The sequence below is a fragment of the Mesitornis unicolor genome, unplaced genomic scaffold (assembly GCF_000695765.1).
Source record: "Mesitornis unicolor isolate BGI_N332 unplaced genomic scaffold, ASM69576v1 scaffold8225, whole genome shotgun sequence".
Classification (NCBI taxonomy): Eukaryota; Metazoa; Chordata; class Aves; order Mesitornithiformes; family Mesitornithidae; genus Mesitornis; species Mesitornis unicolor.
Genome location: NW_010186134.1, coordinates 211 through 13,601, shown reverse-complemented (window position 1 = coordinate 13,601; position 13,391 = coordinate 211). Strand labels below are relative to the sequence as shown.

The 13,391-nt window shown below is 38.0% G+C and overlaps 1 protein-coding gene across 1 annotated transcript in view; it reads left to right on the top strand.

Moving 5' to 3' along the window:
- IL16 (interleukin 16) overlaps positions 1-12,847 on the top strand; it is a gene marked incomplete at its 3' end in the record, with an annotated part of 33,947 nt that extends 21,100 nt beyond the window's left edge. Inside the window, 11 exon segments of the mRNA XM_010185052.1 lie at positions 206-320; positions 476-549; positions 643-856; positions 1,935-2,052; positions 3,196-3,328; positions 4,206-4,293; positions 5,044-5,541; positions 7,986-8,117; positions 9,305-10,400; positions 10,908-11,091; positions 12,693-12,847. Of these exon segments, the coding sequence (XP_010183354.1) occupies positions 206-320; positions 476-549; positions 643-856; positions 1,935-2,052; positions 3,196-3,328; positions 4,206-4,293; positions 5,044-5,541; positions 7,986-8,117; positions 9,305-10,400; positions 10,908-11,091; positions 12,693-12,847 (2,807 nt within the window).
- Positions 12,848-13,391: the final 544 nt, after the last annotated feature.

Here is a 13,391-nt window from a genome sequence, read left to right as displayed (position 1 = left end):
ACAAACAGAATGTATATCAAGAGAGTACTCAGCTGAAATTTTCATTTGCTTTTACTACTGGCATGTGGTTAACTGTTTTTTTCATAGATTATGCTACTCCATTAAATAGTACTGCCGATGTAGCAAATGCAGAAGAAACTGCAAATGAACTATTAGGAGAACTGAACATGGATCTCTCACACACTGTTTTTCTTCCACAAATTAGGGTTTGGGCTTCAGTATTGTTGGAGGGAAAGACAGCATTTACGGACCAATAGGCATCTATGTCAAAACCATCTTTCCTGGTGGAGCTGCTGCTGCTGATGGAAGGTTACAAGAAGGTGGGAAATCCCTCTTCTCTCCCTTTTCCCACTCCAGATTCCCAAAGAGTGATATCTAAAGGTAGATTAAAGTGACACTAGAATGTATGCATCATGTAACTTATGGCACAATTCAGTAATAGTAACATAGTGCTGTTTTTCTTTTTTAAAAATAGGTGATGAAATCCTGGAACTGAATGGAGAATCCATGCATGGATTAACACATTACGATGCTTTACAAAAATTCAAGGTTATGTACTCTCCTTCCAGCACAATTTCTGTCTGTACACACAACATGTATGTGAACTCCACGTAGTCATAATCTGTCTCCTCTTTCTAGCAGGCCAAAAAGGGTCTTCTCACACTTACAGTCAGGACAAGCTTCAGCACACCTCATTCTGCTTCCAGTTGTCTGTCGCCCCACTTGTGTCAGTCACTGAGCTCCACTACATGCATAACCAAAGAAAACAGCTCTTTCAGTTCAGAAAGTGCAACATTCTCATTAAATGCTACAAAGCCCAATGACAGGGTCATAATGGAAGTTACCCTAAACAAAGGTAAGTGCCAAAATTAACTGAGCACTGGCAAACAAGGCACTGATTCACAAACCACTCTTCATTTTCTCTCTGAATGTCTTTCCTCGCTAACCTGATTATTTTCCTGAACTAAGATTTTGTGGGGTTTTTTTTAAACACTAAATTAGATATTGGTGCCTGTCTTAGTGCTAACAACTATCTATCAACAGCAGGATTTTGAACATTGTCTGTCCTCAAAAGCCAATCTTTTTTTTCATTTTTTTCCACTCAAGCAGTAGTCACATTCATATCCTTCACATGGAAAAGTAAACCTCTTGGCAACAACTACCAATTATTAAGCAGATTATGTAACTCTTACCCTTAAGTGTGCAAGCAGTTAATTTCCTTCTTGAAAAGGCTTAAAAGCAAATAAAATACATACCTATATCTTCATGTAGTTCTTTCATCTCCTCTCCAACTATCATCGTCTTCTATTTATAAAAAAACCACTGGCAGAATGAAATAAATTTTTAAATATGGGAACATCAAAGATAGCAAACCAAGCAGTCTCTTATGAGGTAACAGCATGACTTACCAAACAGTATGAGATCTGACATCAGAGTGATTGTCCAGAGCAAAGAGGGTACATTCACAAAAACCTTTATCTGTATTATATGAAACAGAAAGGGGTTACATCTAGCAAACAATAGCCAGACATACATAATTTTTGTTTGCTTTTATTCCCCTCCTTAATTTTTGTTCTTTTTTTCCCCCTATTCTCTCTCCTTGTAAAATCATTTGAATTCTTCTGTAATGACAGATATTTTGCAAAATAAACCAGCATTGCATTGTGTCTGTGACACACCAGTATTGAGCTGCAAACCAGATTTTGGAACCCCACAAGCCATATTGGTGTGCAGTGACTTTAATCATGAGGGATGGGGGAGTAAAAGAAAAACAGTAGGAGGAGTAGCTAATACTGAATGTGAAACATGCATGAACACAAGACTTTGTTTATGGTTGGTATAGAAAAAAATAATTAAATTGAAGACATTTTAAAAAATGGTCTCTCCAATGATTTGTTTTGACTGCTTCTTATGTCTTTTATTAATTCTTTCAGAACCAGGTGTTGGCCTTGGAATCGGGTTATGTAGCATCCCTTACTTCCAGTGTATTTCAGGGATTTTTATTCACACTCTCTCACCAGGTTCAGTGGCACACATGGATGGGAGACTCAGGTAGGATGAGAAATGGTCTTACGCCATAAGTTTATATTTGCTCTGTTTTATAGGTTTATTTTTGACGTGTTTGGGCAGGAAGTCACAGTGCTTTTTTAGGGTCAAATCATACGTGCTATTCTGCGGGTCTGAGCATGTGTATTTAGGATACGTGAGATTTTCCAAATTTATAGCAACCCAGTGTCCAGGCTGGGCTAGTTTTGGGGGTCTTAGACAAACATTCTTCCAGGAAGAGATTTCCCAATGAGAAACTATCTAGAAAAACCCAAACATACGGCACATTCTGCCTTGTCTGAGCGCTGTTTTTTCCTGATAGAAGCTCCTCAAATTGTATCACATCTTGCCCAGTAGAAACACAGATCTGCTGAAATGAGCTTTAGTGAGAGTGTAGAAATTAACTTTGTAAGATTTAAGACCAATTAGAAGTGCTGAATATGTTTAGGATTAAACAGAACATAGCATTTTAAGTGAAGGCTTTTTGATTTAACTTTAGGTGCTTTGTAGCCCTCCTCTCTTCGTGTCTAGACTTTAACAGAAAGAACTGTGGTCTATTTGAAAGTTTGCATGATACAAATCAGTGCCTTCCATCAGCCACTTAATGTATGTGGGTATTTGCAGCAGAGTAGAGAAGGGCGAACTCTGTTTCTATATGGGCCAAATTTGGATTTCACCTAGAAAGATTCAGACTAGCAGGATTACAATAATTTGTTGCTGGAATCTTTCTATTAACAGGTTATTAATATGTAGCAGAAACACAACATCCCTTCTGACCTTAAATAACACTAGCAGACCATGAAGACGTGAAAAGTGAAGCATTAACTTAAAAGGAAGGAAGGAAGATGTCGGCGGAAGCAGCAGCTGAGCTGCATACCGCAGAAAGGTCGCAGACAGAGCGTGCATAGCTGAACATGAAGAGAGCTCAAAGGGTGCACACACCGAGGCAGTTAGATCAAAAAGACCTTGACGTTCAACTCATTCCCCTTCCATTTTCTGTAACAGGAACACAGAGAGATAGCAATTTAATCTGTGATCGAATTAGAGTTCAACAACATGCAATTGTTTTTTGCTTTCATGTGGGGTAGACAAGGTTGGGAGAAAATCTGTTATGTTTACATCCTTTCTCCTTTTTTAATGCCTCTGTAGGTGTGGAGATGAAATTATTGAAATTAATGAAGCCTCAGTACAAAATATGACTCTTAATGAAGTTTATGCTGTGCTAAGCCATTGCGATCCTGGTGCAGTGCAGATTATTATCAGCAGACACCCTGAACCACAGGTAGCACGCTCTATTCCTTCTGACTTTCAATAAAGCACATACTGAGAACTAAAGCTAAGTGAGGGAGCAGGCACTAATCTAAAACAGGTGGAAAAGTGCTGATAACAAAGATGCTGATTTCTTTATAAATGTCACTGTACACAAGCAAACCTGAGATATTCACTATCTTAAATATAATCAAGATTTGAAGATCACTGGAGACACTCTTGCATGAGTTTTTGTACTGTGAATAAGTAAATTACAGAAATAACATTTAAGAAATAAACAAAAATAAATTTCTTATTCAAGAAAGAATTCCCAATAATAAGAAAATAATTTGAAAGAGGGAACATACCCCCCCCCAAAAAAAGAAAGAAATGCTAATACACCTGCCTTTCAGCAATTAAAAACTGTGTCTTGCAAAGCCAATGTTTATAATTAAATTAATATTCAAGTAAAACATTTCATTCTTGCAAGATTTTTCTATAGAATGCTTCCTAACACCAAATACTGTATAAATTATTATCAAGTTTAAATTGTTGCATCATAAAGCGCATCGTAAAGTGCAGCATTAAATTATATTATACTGGTAAATACAGAACTCTACTTCTAGTGAAATATGCAAAAGAACAATTACCTTTGAAAGATCCCTTTTTATCTGAACGACCAATATGAAAAGCACATCCATAAATGCAAGTCAGCTATAGTGGAATATAAACAAATATAATGGTGTGCATTTACTTACCTTTTAAATTAACTAATACGTGATATAACCAGATCTATTCATTTCTGTATGAGGACTTGCAGGACTTGGAAATCTTTTTGAAAGGAATAGATGTTGAAATGTTACTCACTCCACAGTAATTTTGTGAAAGTATAATGGCATGATATTTCCTAGGTGTCTGAGCAACAGCTAAAAGAAGCTGTAGCACAAGCAGTGGAAAGCAACAGGTTCGGAAAGGAGAGACACCAGTGGAGTACTGAAGGTAAAGGAATAAGAGCATTCATTGAGACATGGTAATTTTGACTTAAAAGACATTAGGATGAGCACATGCTGTATTGGAGTCTTTGGTAACAGTGAAATAACCCGAGCAGAAAGGAAGGGAACCTCACAGGACAACACTCCTAACATGCCTCCTAAGATGTGTTACCAGAGTGATGAGAAAAAACCCAACACGTCCATCTGATTGCCAGAAAAAAAAATTGTGCAAACTTGCTCTTGCTCATCCTTTCCAATTCATAACTTCTGCTTAAAGCTTTTCACACAACTGTCAGTAGGTGACAGGACTATGATAGCAAGGAACTGCACAATGCAGGTGGTATTCTGGGGCCAAACCGCTTGTTAATGCCCTTATGAGGAAAGGCATATGCAGTCACGGTTAGAGCTATTTGCCCAGTTCAGTTATGACATCTTCCCACAGTAACATACTGCAACGGTACTCCTTTTCGTGTCCTCATTTCTTCCACAGGACCAAAAGCAACAGAATCATGGTACAACTATACTGCTGATATATATATCATATATATAAATATATATGTATGTATGGAAAATGTAAAGTTATTTTGCTGCCCAAGAATGTAACTGTTGACTCTTCTATTTACAAGCCTTTAATGCATAAACCATATATTTGCATCAATCAGTGATGATATTTAGCTGCAAATTTAATCAGCTGAATCTTAGAAGTGAGCATGTTGCATGTATCTGAATAGACATTTTGAACATGTTCCTGATACAGGTGTTAAGAAACTAGAAACGAGCTGGCATGGAAGACACCCGTGTGAGAAACATATAGAAAGGAATTCTGCTCATTGCAACCGCAGGACGCAGAAGCTAATGATCCGCTCCAGCAGTGACAGCAGCTACAACCCTAGGTCCTCGTGTAGTAATGGTGCTGTGTTCCAACTGACTGACTTGAAAGCACGAGTACATAGCATCGATGTACCAATCACCAGGCAGCCTGGCCTGCTGTACTCATTCTCTGGCAACAATTCAGAGAGCAATTCCCCTCCTACTTGTAGTGAGGGAGGTCGACCCTCACAAAACACTAAGAAATCATCAGAGATCTTCGTTAGAAAACCTAAATCATCAAAGCCCAAACCTCCACCAAGGAAATACTTTAAGCAGGACTGTACATGTAATGACCAGTGTAATGCAGACAGAAAAGAAAAGCTGGTATCAGAAGTGGCTATATCAGAAGTGGCTATATCACCTTCTGCAAATGTTCAGGTAAAGCAAAATCTGAAAAACGTTCTTGTGTTTGCATATTTGTGAGGCAGGGGAAGGAGGAAGGCAAAGTGACTTTGTATGATGGCAGGGAGAAAGAGAAAGTGTGCATACATATGTGAGGACTGGGTGACGGGAATGAGGCTCTTCTGTTTTGAAGATAATCTATATATTTTAGTAAAGCCAGTTTAGGTCAAAATGTGATGTTCAAGCTAAGGTCAGAAGGCAGAGAAGTGCCTGAAGGAAATTTTCTCCCATAGCAAGGAATCTGAGTTACAATCCCAGTGAGAGAAGTAGCAGCAGGGATGAATTTGAGTCTCCCACTGTCATTGCTCGCAAACACGTGCCTGGAACAGCGATTTGCTCTGGGATGGGATTGGAGGAGTTTGCACAGCCTCTGATGTAATTTTGTCCTAACCTTGACACTTAGTCAAATCATTCATGAAGTAGAGAAATTGTGAAACAAATAAATTATTTCAGTAGCGGATTTCTATTGGAAGAACGCACTAACATTTTGTATAGCAGGTAGTCTTGGCTTCATATACATTTCTTGAGACCAGGAGGTTCTAAATAAACTCATTTAAATTGACACATACATACTTGTCGATGAGCTACAGTATTTGAAAATTAACTGTATATCTGTATGTTACAAAATTTCAGTTCCCTCTCTAAGACAGAGCAGAAAGACAATGTTTCATATCTGCACGAGTGAGAGGGACTGTGAGATCTGCATGCTGAAACAAAGTTGTGGTTTGTTTAAAAATGAAACCTCTTTCCCCTGGGTTTAGCAATACGCAGCAGAACTGAGCAGATCTCAATGCATGCAAACAAAAAAATCCTACAGTTCCCAAGCTGCAGAGATCAAAATAAAACGATACAGAGTTCAGACTGAAGTCCATGTATAATGTTAATATCCAAGAAAGTTCCAATTCAGCACCTCTTATATGGTCATTATTTTACCATCCCCTAAGAAGACAGCAGTAGAAACATATTCATCAACAGCTACAGGAAAAATCACCTTTCAGAAGTAAAATTCAGATAAATAAGTACTTGTAGAACTTACCACTGCATGCAACTTATTATTTTTCAATACTCAGTCTAAATACTAAGAAGAAAAAAAGATACATCTTAAGATTAATAAAGTCTATGAAAAGTCAAGCTCTGTTAATGAGAGAAATTCCTCTAGTAAGACAGTCTGTATTCATCAGAGCAATAGATCCTTTATGTCCCCAGGAGAGAGGATTTCTTGTCAGAACATGTTTCAGATCATTAAGAGAAGGTATTATTACTCCTTTTTTAAAAAAACCAAAACTGTATTCCCCAAACATTTTGTATTAGTCAGATTGAGGCCTGCATACCACAATCTTACATGGGGGTTCTGCAGACTGCAAGTTTGATTTTTCATAACCAAGAATGCTTAATTGATATTTTTGACTGTGCTTGAAACCACATCAATAAAAAGGTAGGTGTAACTGCCATCAGTAAAGAGTAGGATCAAACTGTTTGTAGTCCTTCCAAAGTGGCTGCTTCACTTGCTGAACGTCTGATGTCCACATAAACAGCAACAGAACACAAGCGCAGCTTTCAAGAAGGACCCTAGTAGGCAGAGGATGGAGAAAGGTTTTCCGAAAATAAGAAAGTTGCATAACAAACACCACCCCATCACAGAAAGGCTAAAAAATTGTTCAATTACTGATTTTTTTCTGGACAATCTCATTTGTTTCTAGGCCTTCACTTTCTGTCCTGTCTGGTTTTGATCCTTATTAGTAATCCTGGAGCTCAATTTTATAGCAGAGAGCACTTATGTGTACCATCCGCAGCAGATGGTAACTTGGTTACAAAGGAATCAAGTAGCTCCAGAGCATGTGTTAATGATATTGAGAGTGGCATTTACTGCAGCCTCAAACTAATCCTCTCGCCCCATGTTTCCAGCAAAAAAACTCCACCAAACAAAAAACAACAAAAAAAACCAAAAAAACCCAAACCCCAAAACCCAAGAGAGAGCTCTAAAACTGTAGTAACTATTTAGATTATCTATCTTGTGCTTAAGGGCAAAAGGCTTCAACAGAAAAGAGAGCTTATTATGAAGTTGGAGGAAATTTGCTTGACTGGTTTATAAAAGTCTACTGAGCAGATGATTTAAAAAAAAAATTATGGTAGGCAGTCTTTTAGTTTATTATAAAGGTCATTACAAAACTTCTGAGAAGTTAGCTGCATATTTTCACAGTCTGTTTACAAGTGTAACAATAAAATATCATGCCAGCACTCTCGAAACATAGAATATATTAAGTCCTATGAGGATTAGATCCCAAGCAGAAGCGAAAGCTTGATTTCTATTCAATATTTCTTTTCACATTAAAAAGAAATGAAAACATGGGTTTTTTCAGATTCATATATAGCGTGGTTTGCATAATTACATTCTGACACACTTTTATTTCCTGTTTGTTTTTTTTGGGGAACCAATGCTAGAGGGACATCAAACCGATGTAACCCGCAGTGCCTTTACCACTTCTCCTGCAGCACACGATACTGAGCACATAACTGCTGCTCCAGCGGGCAGAGATCAAGAAAGAAAAGCAAACTTAGGTATGTTTAATACCATGAACTATTTTTTTTGCAAATGATCCTAGCATTTAGCTTGGATTCCAAAATGGGTATCAAGCTGAATTCACCTTTCTCTTTAAATGTAGACTTCAACCCACAGCCGTAAATTTTGAGGTGAACAGATGAAATTTCAGACTATTGACTAATCTGCAAAAAAAAAAAGGAAACTATACTAAGAACAGCATAATCAATGGACAAGTATAGTATTGCTGTATTTCTTCAGATGAAACTGCTTATTTATATTGAAAATTTGATAGTAAACATTAGTTTTAGAATTTCTAAAAGACATTTTTACTCATAGTTTCAAGTCTCAAGTGTTGCAATGGTGCAAACCACTGATAATAAATTAGTATACTGTTGTGCTAGTTAGAATTAAGGAAATTTAGCATCAAGGGAGCTAGACAACCTCAACAATTCTCTTACAACCTAAACCATTCTGTAATTCTGTAACTTCTGGCTCAGATCATTAGAAAATGGTGCCTTAGAAAATGCTTTTATTTCAAGTGAAGCAGATAACAGTAAGTGTGCAACTGCACAAACAGAAGTTTGCCGTCATTCAGCTCTGTGATGGCTAACATTAAAATACTGAATCGGTCTGTGATGTAAAAATATTCCTACTTTAGATTTAAGTTTTTACTCACTAGAAAAGTACAACTGGAAATGCCTGCACAGATTTAAGGAAGCATAAATACCAAAGATCTTAATGTGACAGTCATTTTAGAGTGGTACTCTAAAAATATTTGTAAACGTAGGGGAAAAAAATTATTTTTTAAAGAATCCACTGTAACACCAGCTTTTTCACAAGGCTGCAAACAACATTGCAATTTTAGCCTTCTATTCTAACTGTTACAGCCTATATTATCACTTCAGCACCACAAATTTTCAGGTTACCTTTAGAAGTTGCAGGCCGTTTAGAAAAGGGATCTTGTAAATAAGCAAGGAAGAGCCTTGTTTTTCAGTTAATTTCAGCGTCAAAAATTGGAACTTGCAGATCAAGAGCTGTGAATCTTAAAAGAAGTTTGAACTATTTAGAAACTTTAAAAAAATACCTCTTGGAGGCTTGAATGAAATTCAAGTTTAATGAATTAATAAATAACAATGCATAGATAAGGGATGGAGAAAGAGAAGTAGAAGGAGGTTTGTTTATAATCAATGTTTCTCTAATACAGGGAATCCACTTTCATCAATACAAAGGCCTATACTTAAAAGACAAGCACGAGTAGATTATAGTCTTGATACAACAACTGAAGACCCTTGGGTTAAAATTTCTGACTGCATAAAAAGTTTATTTAATCCTACCATGAGCGAAGATAACGTCCACTTAGATTTGCAACCTGGCATCCACACAAACAAGGAGAATCAAAATCAAAGCAGCTCAGAGACAGTTCTGAAGAAATCAGAATCAGAAATAGTTGGTTCAAAAGTGCTCAAACCAGAAGAAAATGACAGTGTGAAAAAGGGTCCTCCTGTTGCACCTAAGCCAGCCTGGTTTCGCCAGAGCCTGAAAGGACTGAGGAAAGCAAATTCAGATCTAAAAACACAGGCAGACCAAAGTCCTCCTGACCTTGAGAGTATTTCCAGCAGAGAACTACACTCCAGCTTATCCCGTGTCTCTACCAGGGGATCATCAATAAAACAAAGAATAAGCTCATTTGAATCCTTGAGTGCTCCACAGTCACCTGAAAAGACACACCGAAGGTTCAGCCTGAAACCATCGGTCCAGAAAGAACACTCTCCCACTGCAACAGGGTCAGAAGTGGCTCCAGCCCATTTAAAACAAGCCTTTCTCCAGCATTGTGAAAATGGCCAACAACAGCCCAAGTCATCTGTGGTAATGGTTACAAAGAGCCTGGATAGATCTTCCTCTCCCAGGGAGGTCCTTGCAGCTGGCTCAGAGAAAAGCAACAACATCAACACTGAAAATTCCTTAGGTCTCTTAACTACCGAAGCCATTGCAACTTCCTATCTTGTACCGGTGGCAAAAGCACACAGCCTAAGATCACGAAGCTTCCCACTTACTGCTACCCAGACTTGTGAGATGATGAAGACATACGATGAAAAGTGTAGCAAAATCTACTCCATCAGCAACCAAGTGTCATCTGCTTTAATGAAATCTTTGCTCTGCCTTCCTCAGTCTCCAGCCTCTTCTGCAAACAGCACATGGGACACATCGGACACATTGTCTCAGTCCTCTGTGGAGGAGGATGGGATTTCTCTCTCACACATAAGTGAGAATCATCACCTGGACACTGGGTTTTCGCTAAAGTAAGATACCATATTTAAAAATCAGATTTGCAGATCAGCATTGGTGAGCATTTGCGCTCATCTGCTGACAGATTAATATTCTAAGGTAGTAGCACACAGTAGTAAACTACAGACCAAATTAAAATCTTTTTAGAGCACAAAGGTTGAATGACTCACATGGCTGTTACACTTATTTTTAATTTGTACTGTATAAGCACGTGTATTTCAAGCTTTCTCCTACTTTAGGAGGAATATTTCTAGCATTTCCCTGATGAAGGAGATTTAAGTTTGGTTTTGCCTGGGGCCAAGAGATTATTCCTATTCTTTTATGTGATAGATCCTACTTCTGTTAAGCTAACATGATAAATTTACATTTGTATATATTTATAGCGCTTTTTATAGGAGCTACCACCCCAATTAAATGCTGATAAGATCAAAAGACAACTGCTCCAAAATTATTTGTGCTGTGCTTTTGTAAATTCTTTCATAACTTAATGTTTCTTTTTTATTCTTCTCACAATGGGACAGCCTCTCTGAGTTGAGAGATTATACTGTGAGCCTCGCAGACAATGAGAAAGAGGAAGAGAAACAGGAATGCAGCTCACCTCAAGCGTCTGGTGTGTCAGGGCAGTCCGTCATCTCTCTGCTTTCCCCTGAAGAGTTAGCAAAACTTATAGAGGAAGTCAAATCATTAGATGAAGCAACCTTAAAGGTAAATCTACTTTTTCCTTTTGTACACAACTGTCAGAAAGCTGTGGAGTAGATGTGTCTGGTTAATCTTCACAACTTGATATTATAACAAATAAAACAGTCATCTCAATATATACCAGTGTTGATCAAAAATCTTGAAGAAGCCTTCAAAGATAAGTAAGCAAGAGTAATACCCATTTAACTAATAGGATAACAGTTATTCAGCAGGTAAGGTCAATATATGCAGAAGTAAGCACTGATATTTTGGAGGCCATCCTCTTGTGTGGGTTGCCAATCTGAGATACACAATGCTTCATCTTTGGGATACTGAGCAAGCTTTAGTCTTACTAGATTCATCTAGAATTACAATAAAGCTCAGGATAAGTAAGTCAAAAACAAGGTTAAAAGTGTGCATTCCAGAACTGTAAAGACTCACACTGCTCACACTGAGATAAAAAGCAGATAACATCGAGCTCTGCACTGAAAACAGTTCAGCTTCTGATGGCAACTACATGCTTGCTGTATTAAGGCACTCCAAGCTGTGCAAAAGCAGCACAACTGCATTAATGCACAAATGAGCCTAAGCCAATACAGAGTTTGGCTCTTAGCTAACTGCAGTAGTATATGTCGCAGGTTAGTCCTAGTTTGTATCTGTACTGCCTGGAGCACAAGCAGTGAATTCATGTTTGCCTGTCAGAATACCAGGTAGACAAATTCTCATGTAAGAGGCAAATTCTTACTGACTACATCAAACTTTGCTGGTATTTTGCAATCAAAAAGCAGTTGGACAAGCAGAATTTATGAAAGCCAAGTTCTGTATCAATTTGTGTCTCTTATCAATATCCCATGTTGACATTTTTGGTCTGATTAGCAGTAAAAGCTATGTTGCAACCTTGCCCTCAATGAGACATTAGTCTCTCTGATATCAACTTGTCTGTTTTCATGGAATTTTCTGGACAATCTCTGAGCAGCATGTACCCTATACCTGGTTGCAGCTGGCCAGAGGATTCAATTGTGGAAGGAAACAAGACACAAGATCAAAAGATGCAACTACAACTGCTCACATACTGAATATGATTGTGAAATTGTGATCAAGAGAGCCATGTTTCCCCAGGAAACAAGGTTAAATAGGAGTTGTTACCCTATACAAACCCAGCTTTGAGATAACATAGAGACAGCTTACTCTACCTGTTATTAGAACATTGTTAAAATATAAAAATAAGAATGAAAAGCAATTTTTTAGCTGTGACACTTGTATTCATGTATGTTCTATGCCAAATTATTTTACCACTTTTCCAATGAAAAGGTCCTCTAAAACAATTCAGCAATATTGTCTGTTTCTACAATACATGATATCTATACTCTTTAATATCATTAAATTTATGGTCCAGAACCAACTGATATCCTGTTCACTGAACAAGAACAATTTTAGACACAGAATAGCATTTTATAAAATAGGTGATTTTGATCAAAACAATATACTAAACATGTCTCAGTATTACACTTATGCCACTAACTCTTGTTATATAAAATACACAAGGGCCAAAAAGAAAACATGATGAATTTCCAATCATCTTGACGTACCTATTGGAAAGTTTTGACATTATTTCTTTCTCTGCCTAGGAATTTGATGATATTCATGTTACAATTTTGCATAAAGAAGAAGATACCGGGCTTGGATTCAGCCTGGCAGGGGGCATTGATCTAGAAAACAAAGTGGTAACAGTAAGTAGCATCTTTCTCAAAAAAATACTCCAAAAACAACTATCTAAAAATAGGTAACTTACTGGTTTTGTGCTACAGAGGTTGGTTTTTGGCATAATCAAAGTAGGGAGCTGCACTGATAAAGTCAGAAGAATCATGGTCTTAATGGGTGAAAGCAGGCTCCTTCTGCACAGAGCCTAAAAATAGGTAACTTACTGGTTTTGTGCTACAGAGGTTGGTTTTTGGCATAATCAAAGTAGGGAGCTGTACTGATAAGGGACTGATAGGGAGCTGACTTACTTCTGTAAGTCAGAAGAATCACGGTCTTAATGGGTGAAAGCAGGCTCCTTTGGCACAGAGCTGTCCTCTCCAGTGGTGTCCTGTTTCCTCAGCACCATAGTCCCCAGCAGCTCTGAAAGCCAAGGAACAACACACAGCCCTGAGCAGGAAGTAACCAACACCTTATTCGCATGTTTATAGAAGACCACGCAGGGTGGTCAGAAGAAACGAGGTGAGCACGCAGACATGTAAGGGGTCTGAAAGCTGGAGACTCTCTTCACACCATTCTCCTCCCACTAGCAGAGCAGCAAGAGGGTCAGGAAGTGGCACAGGCAAGGT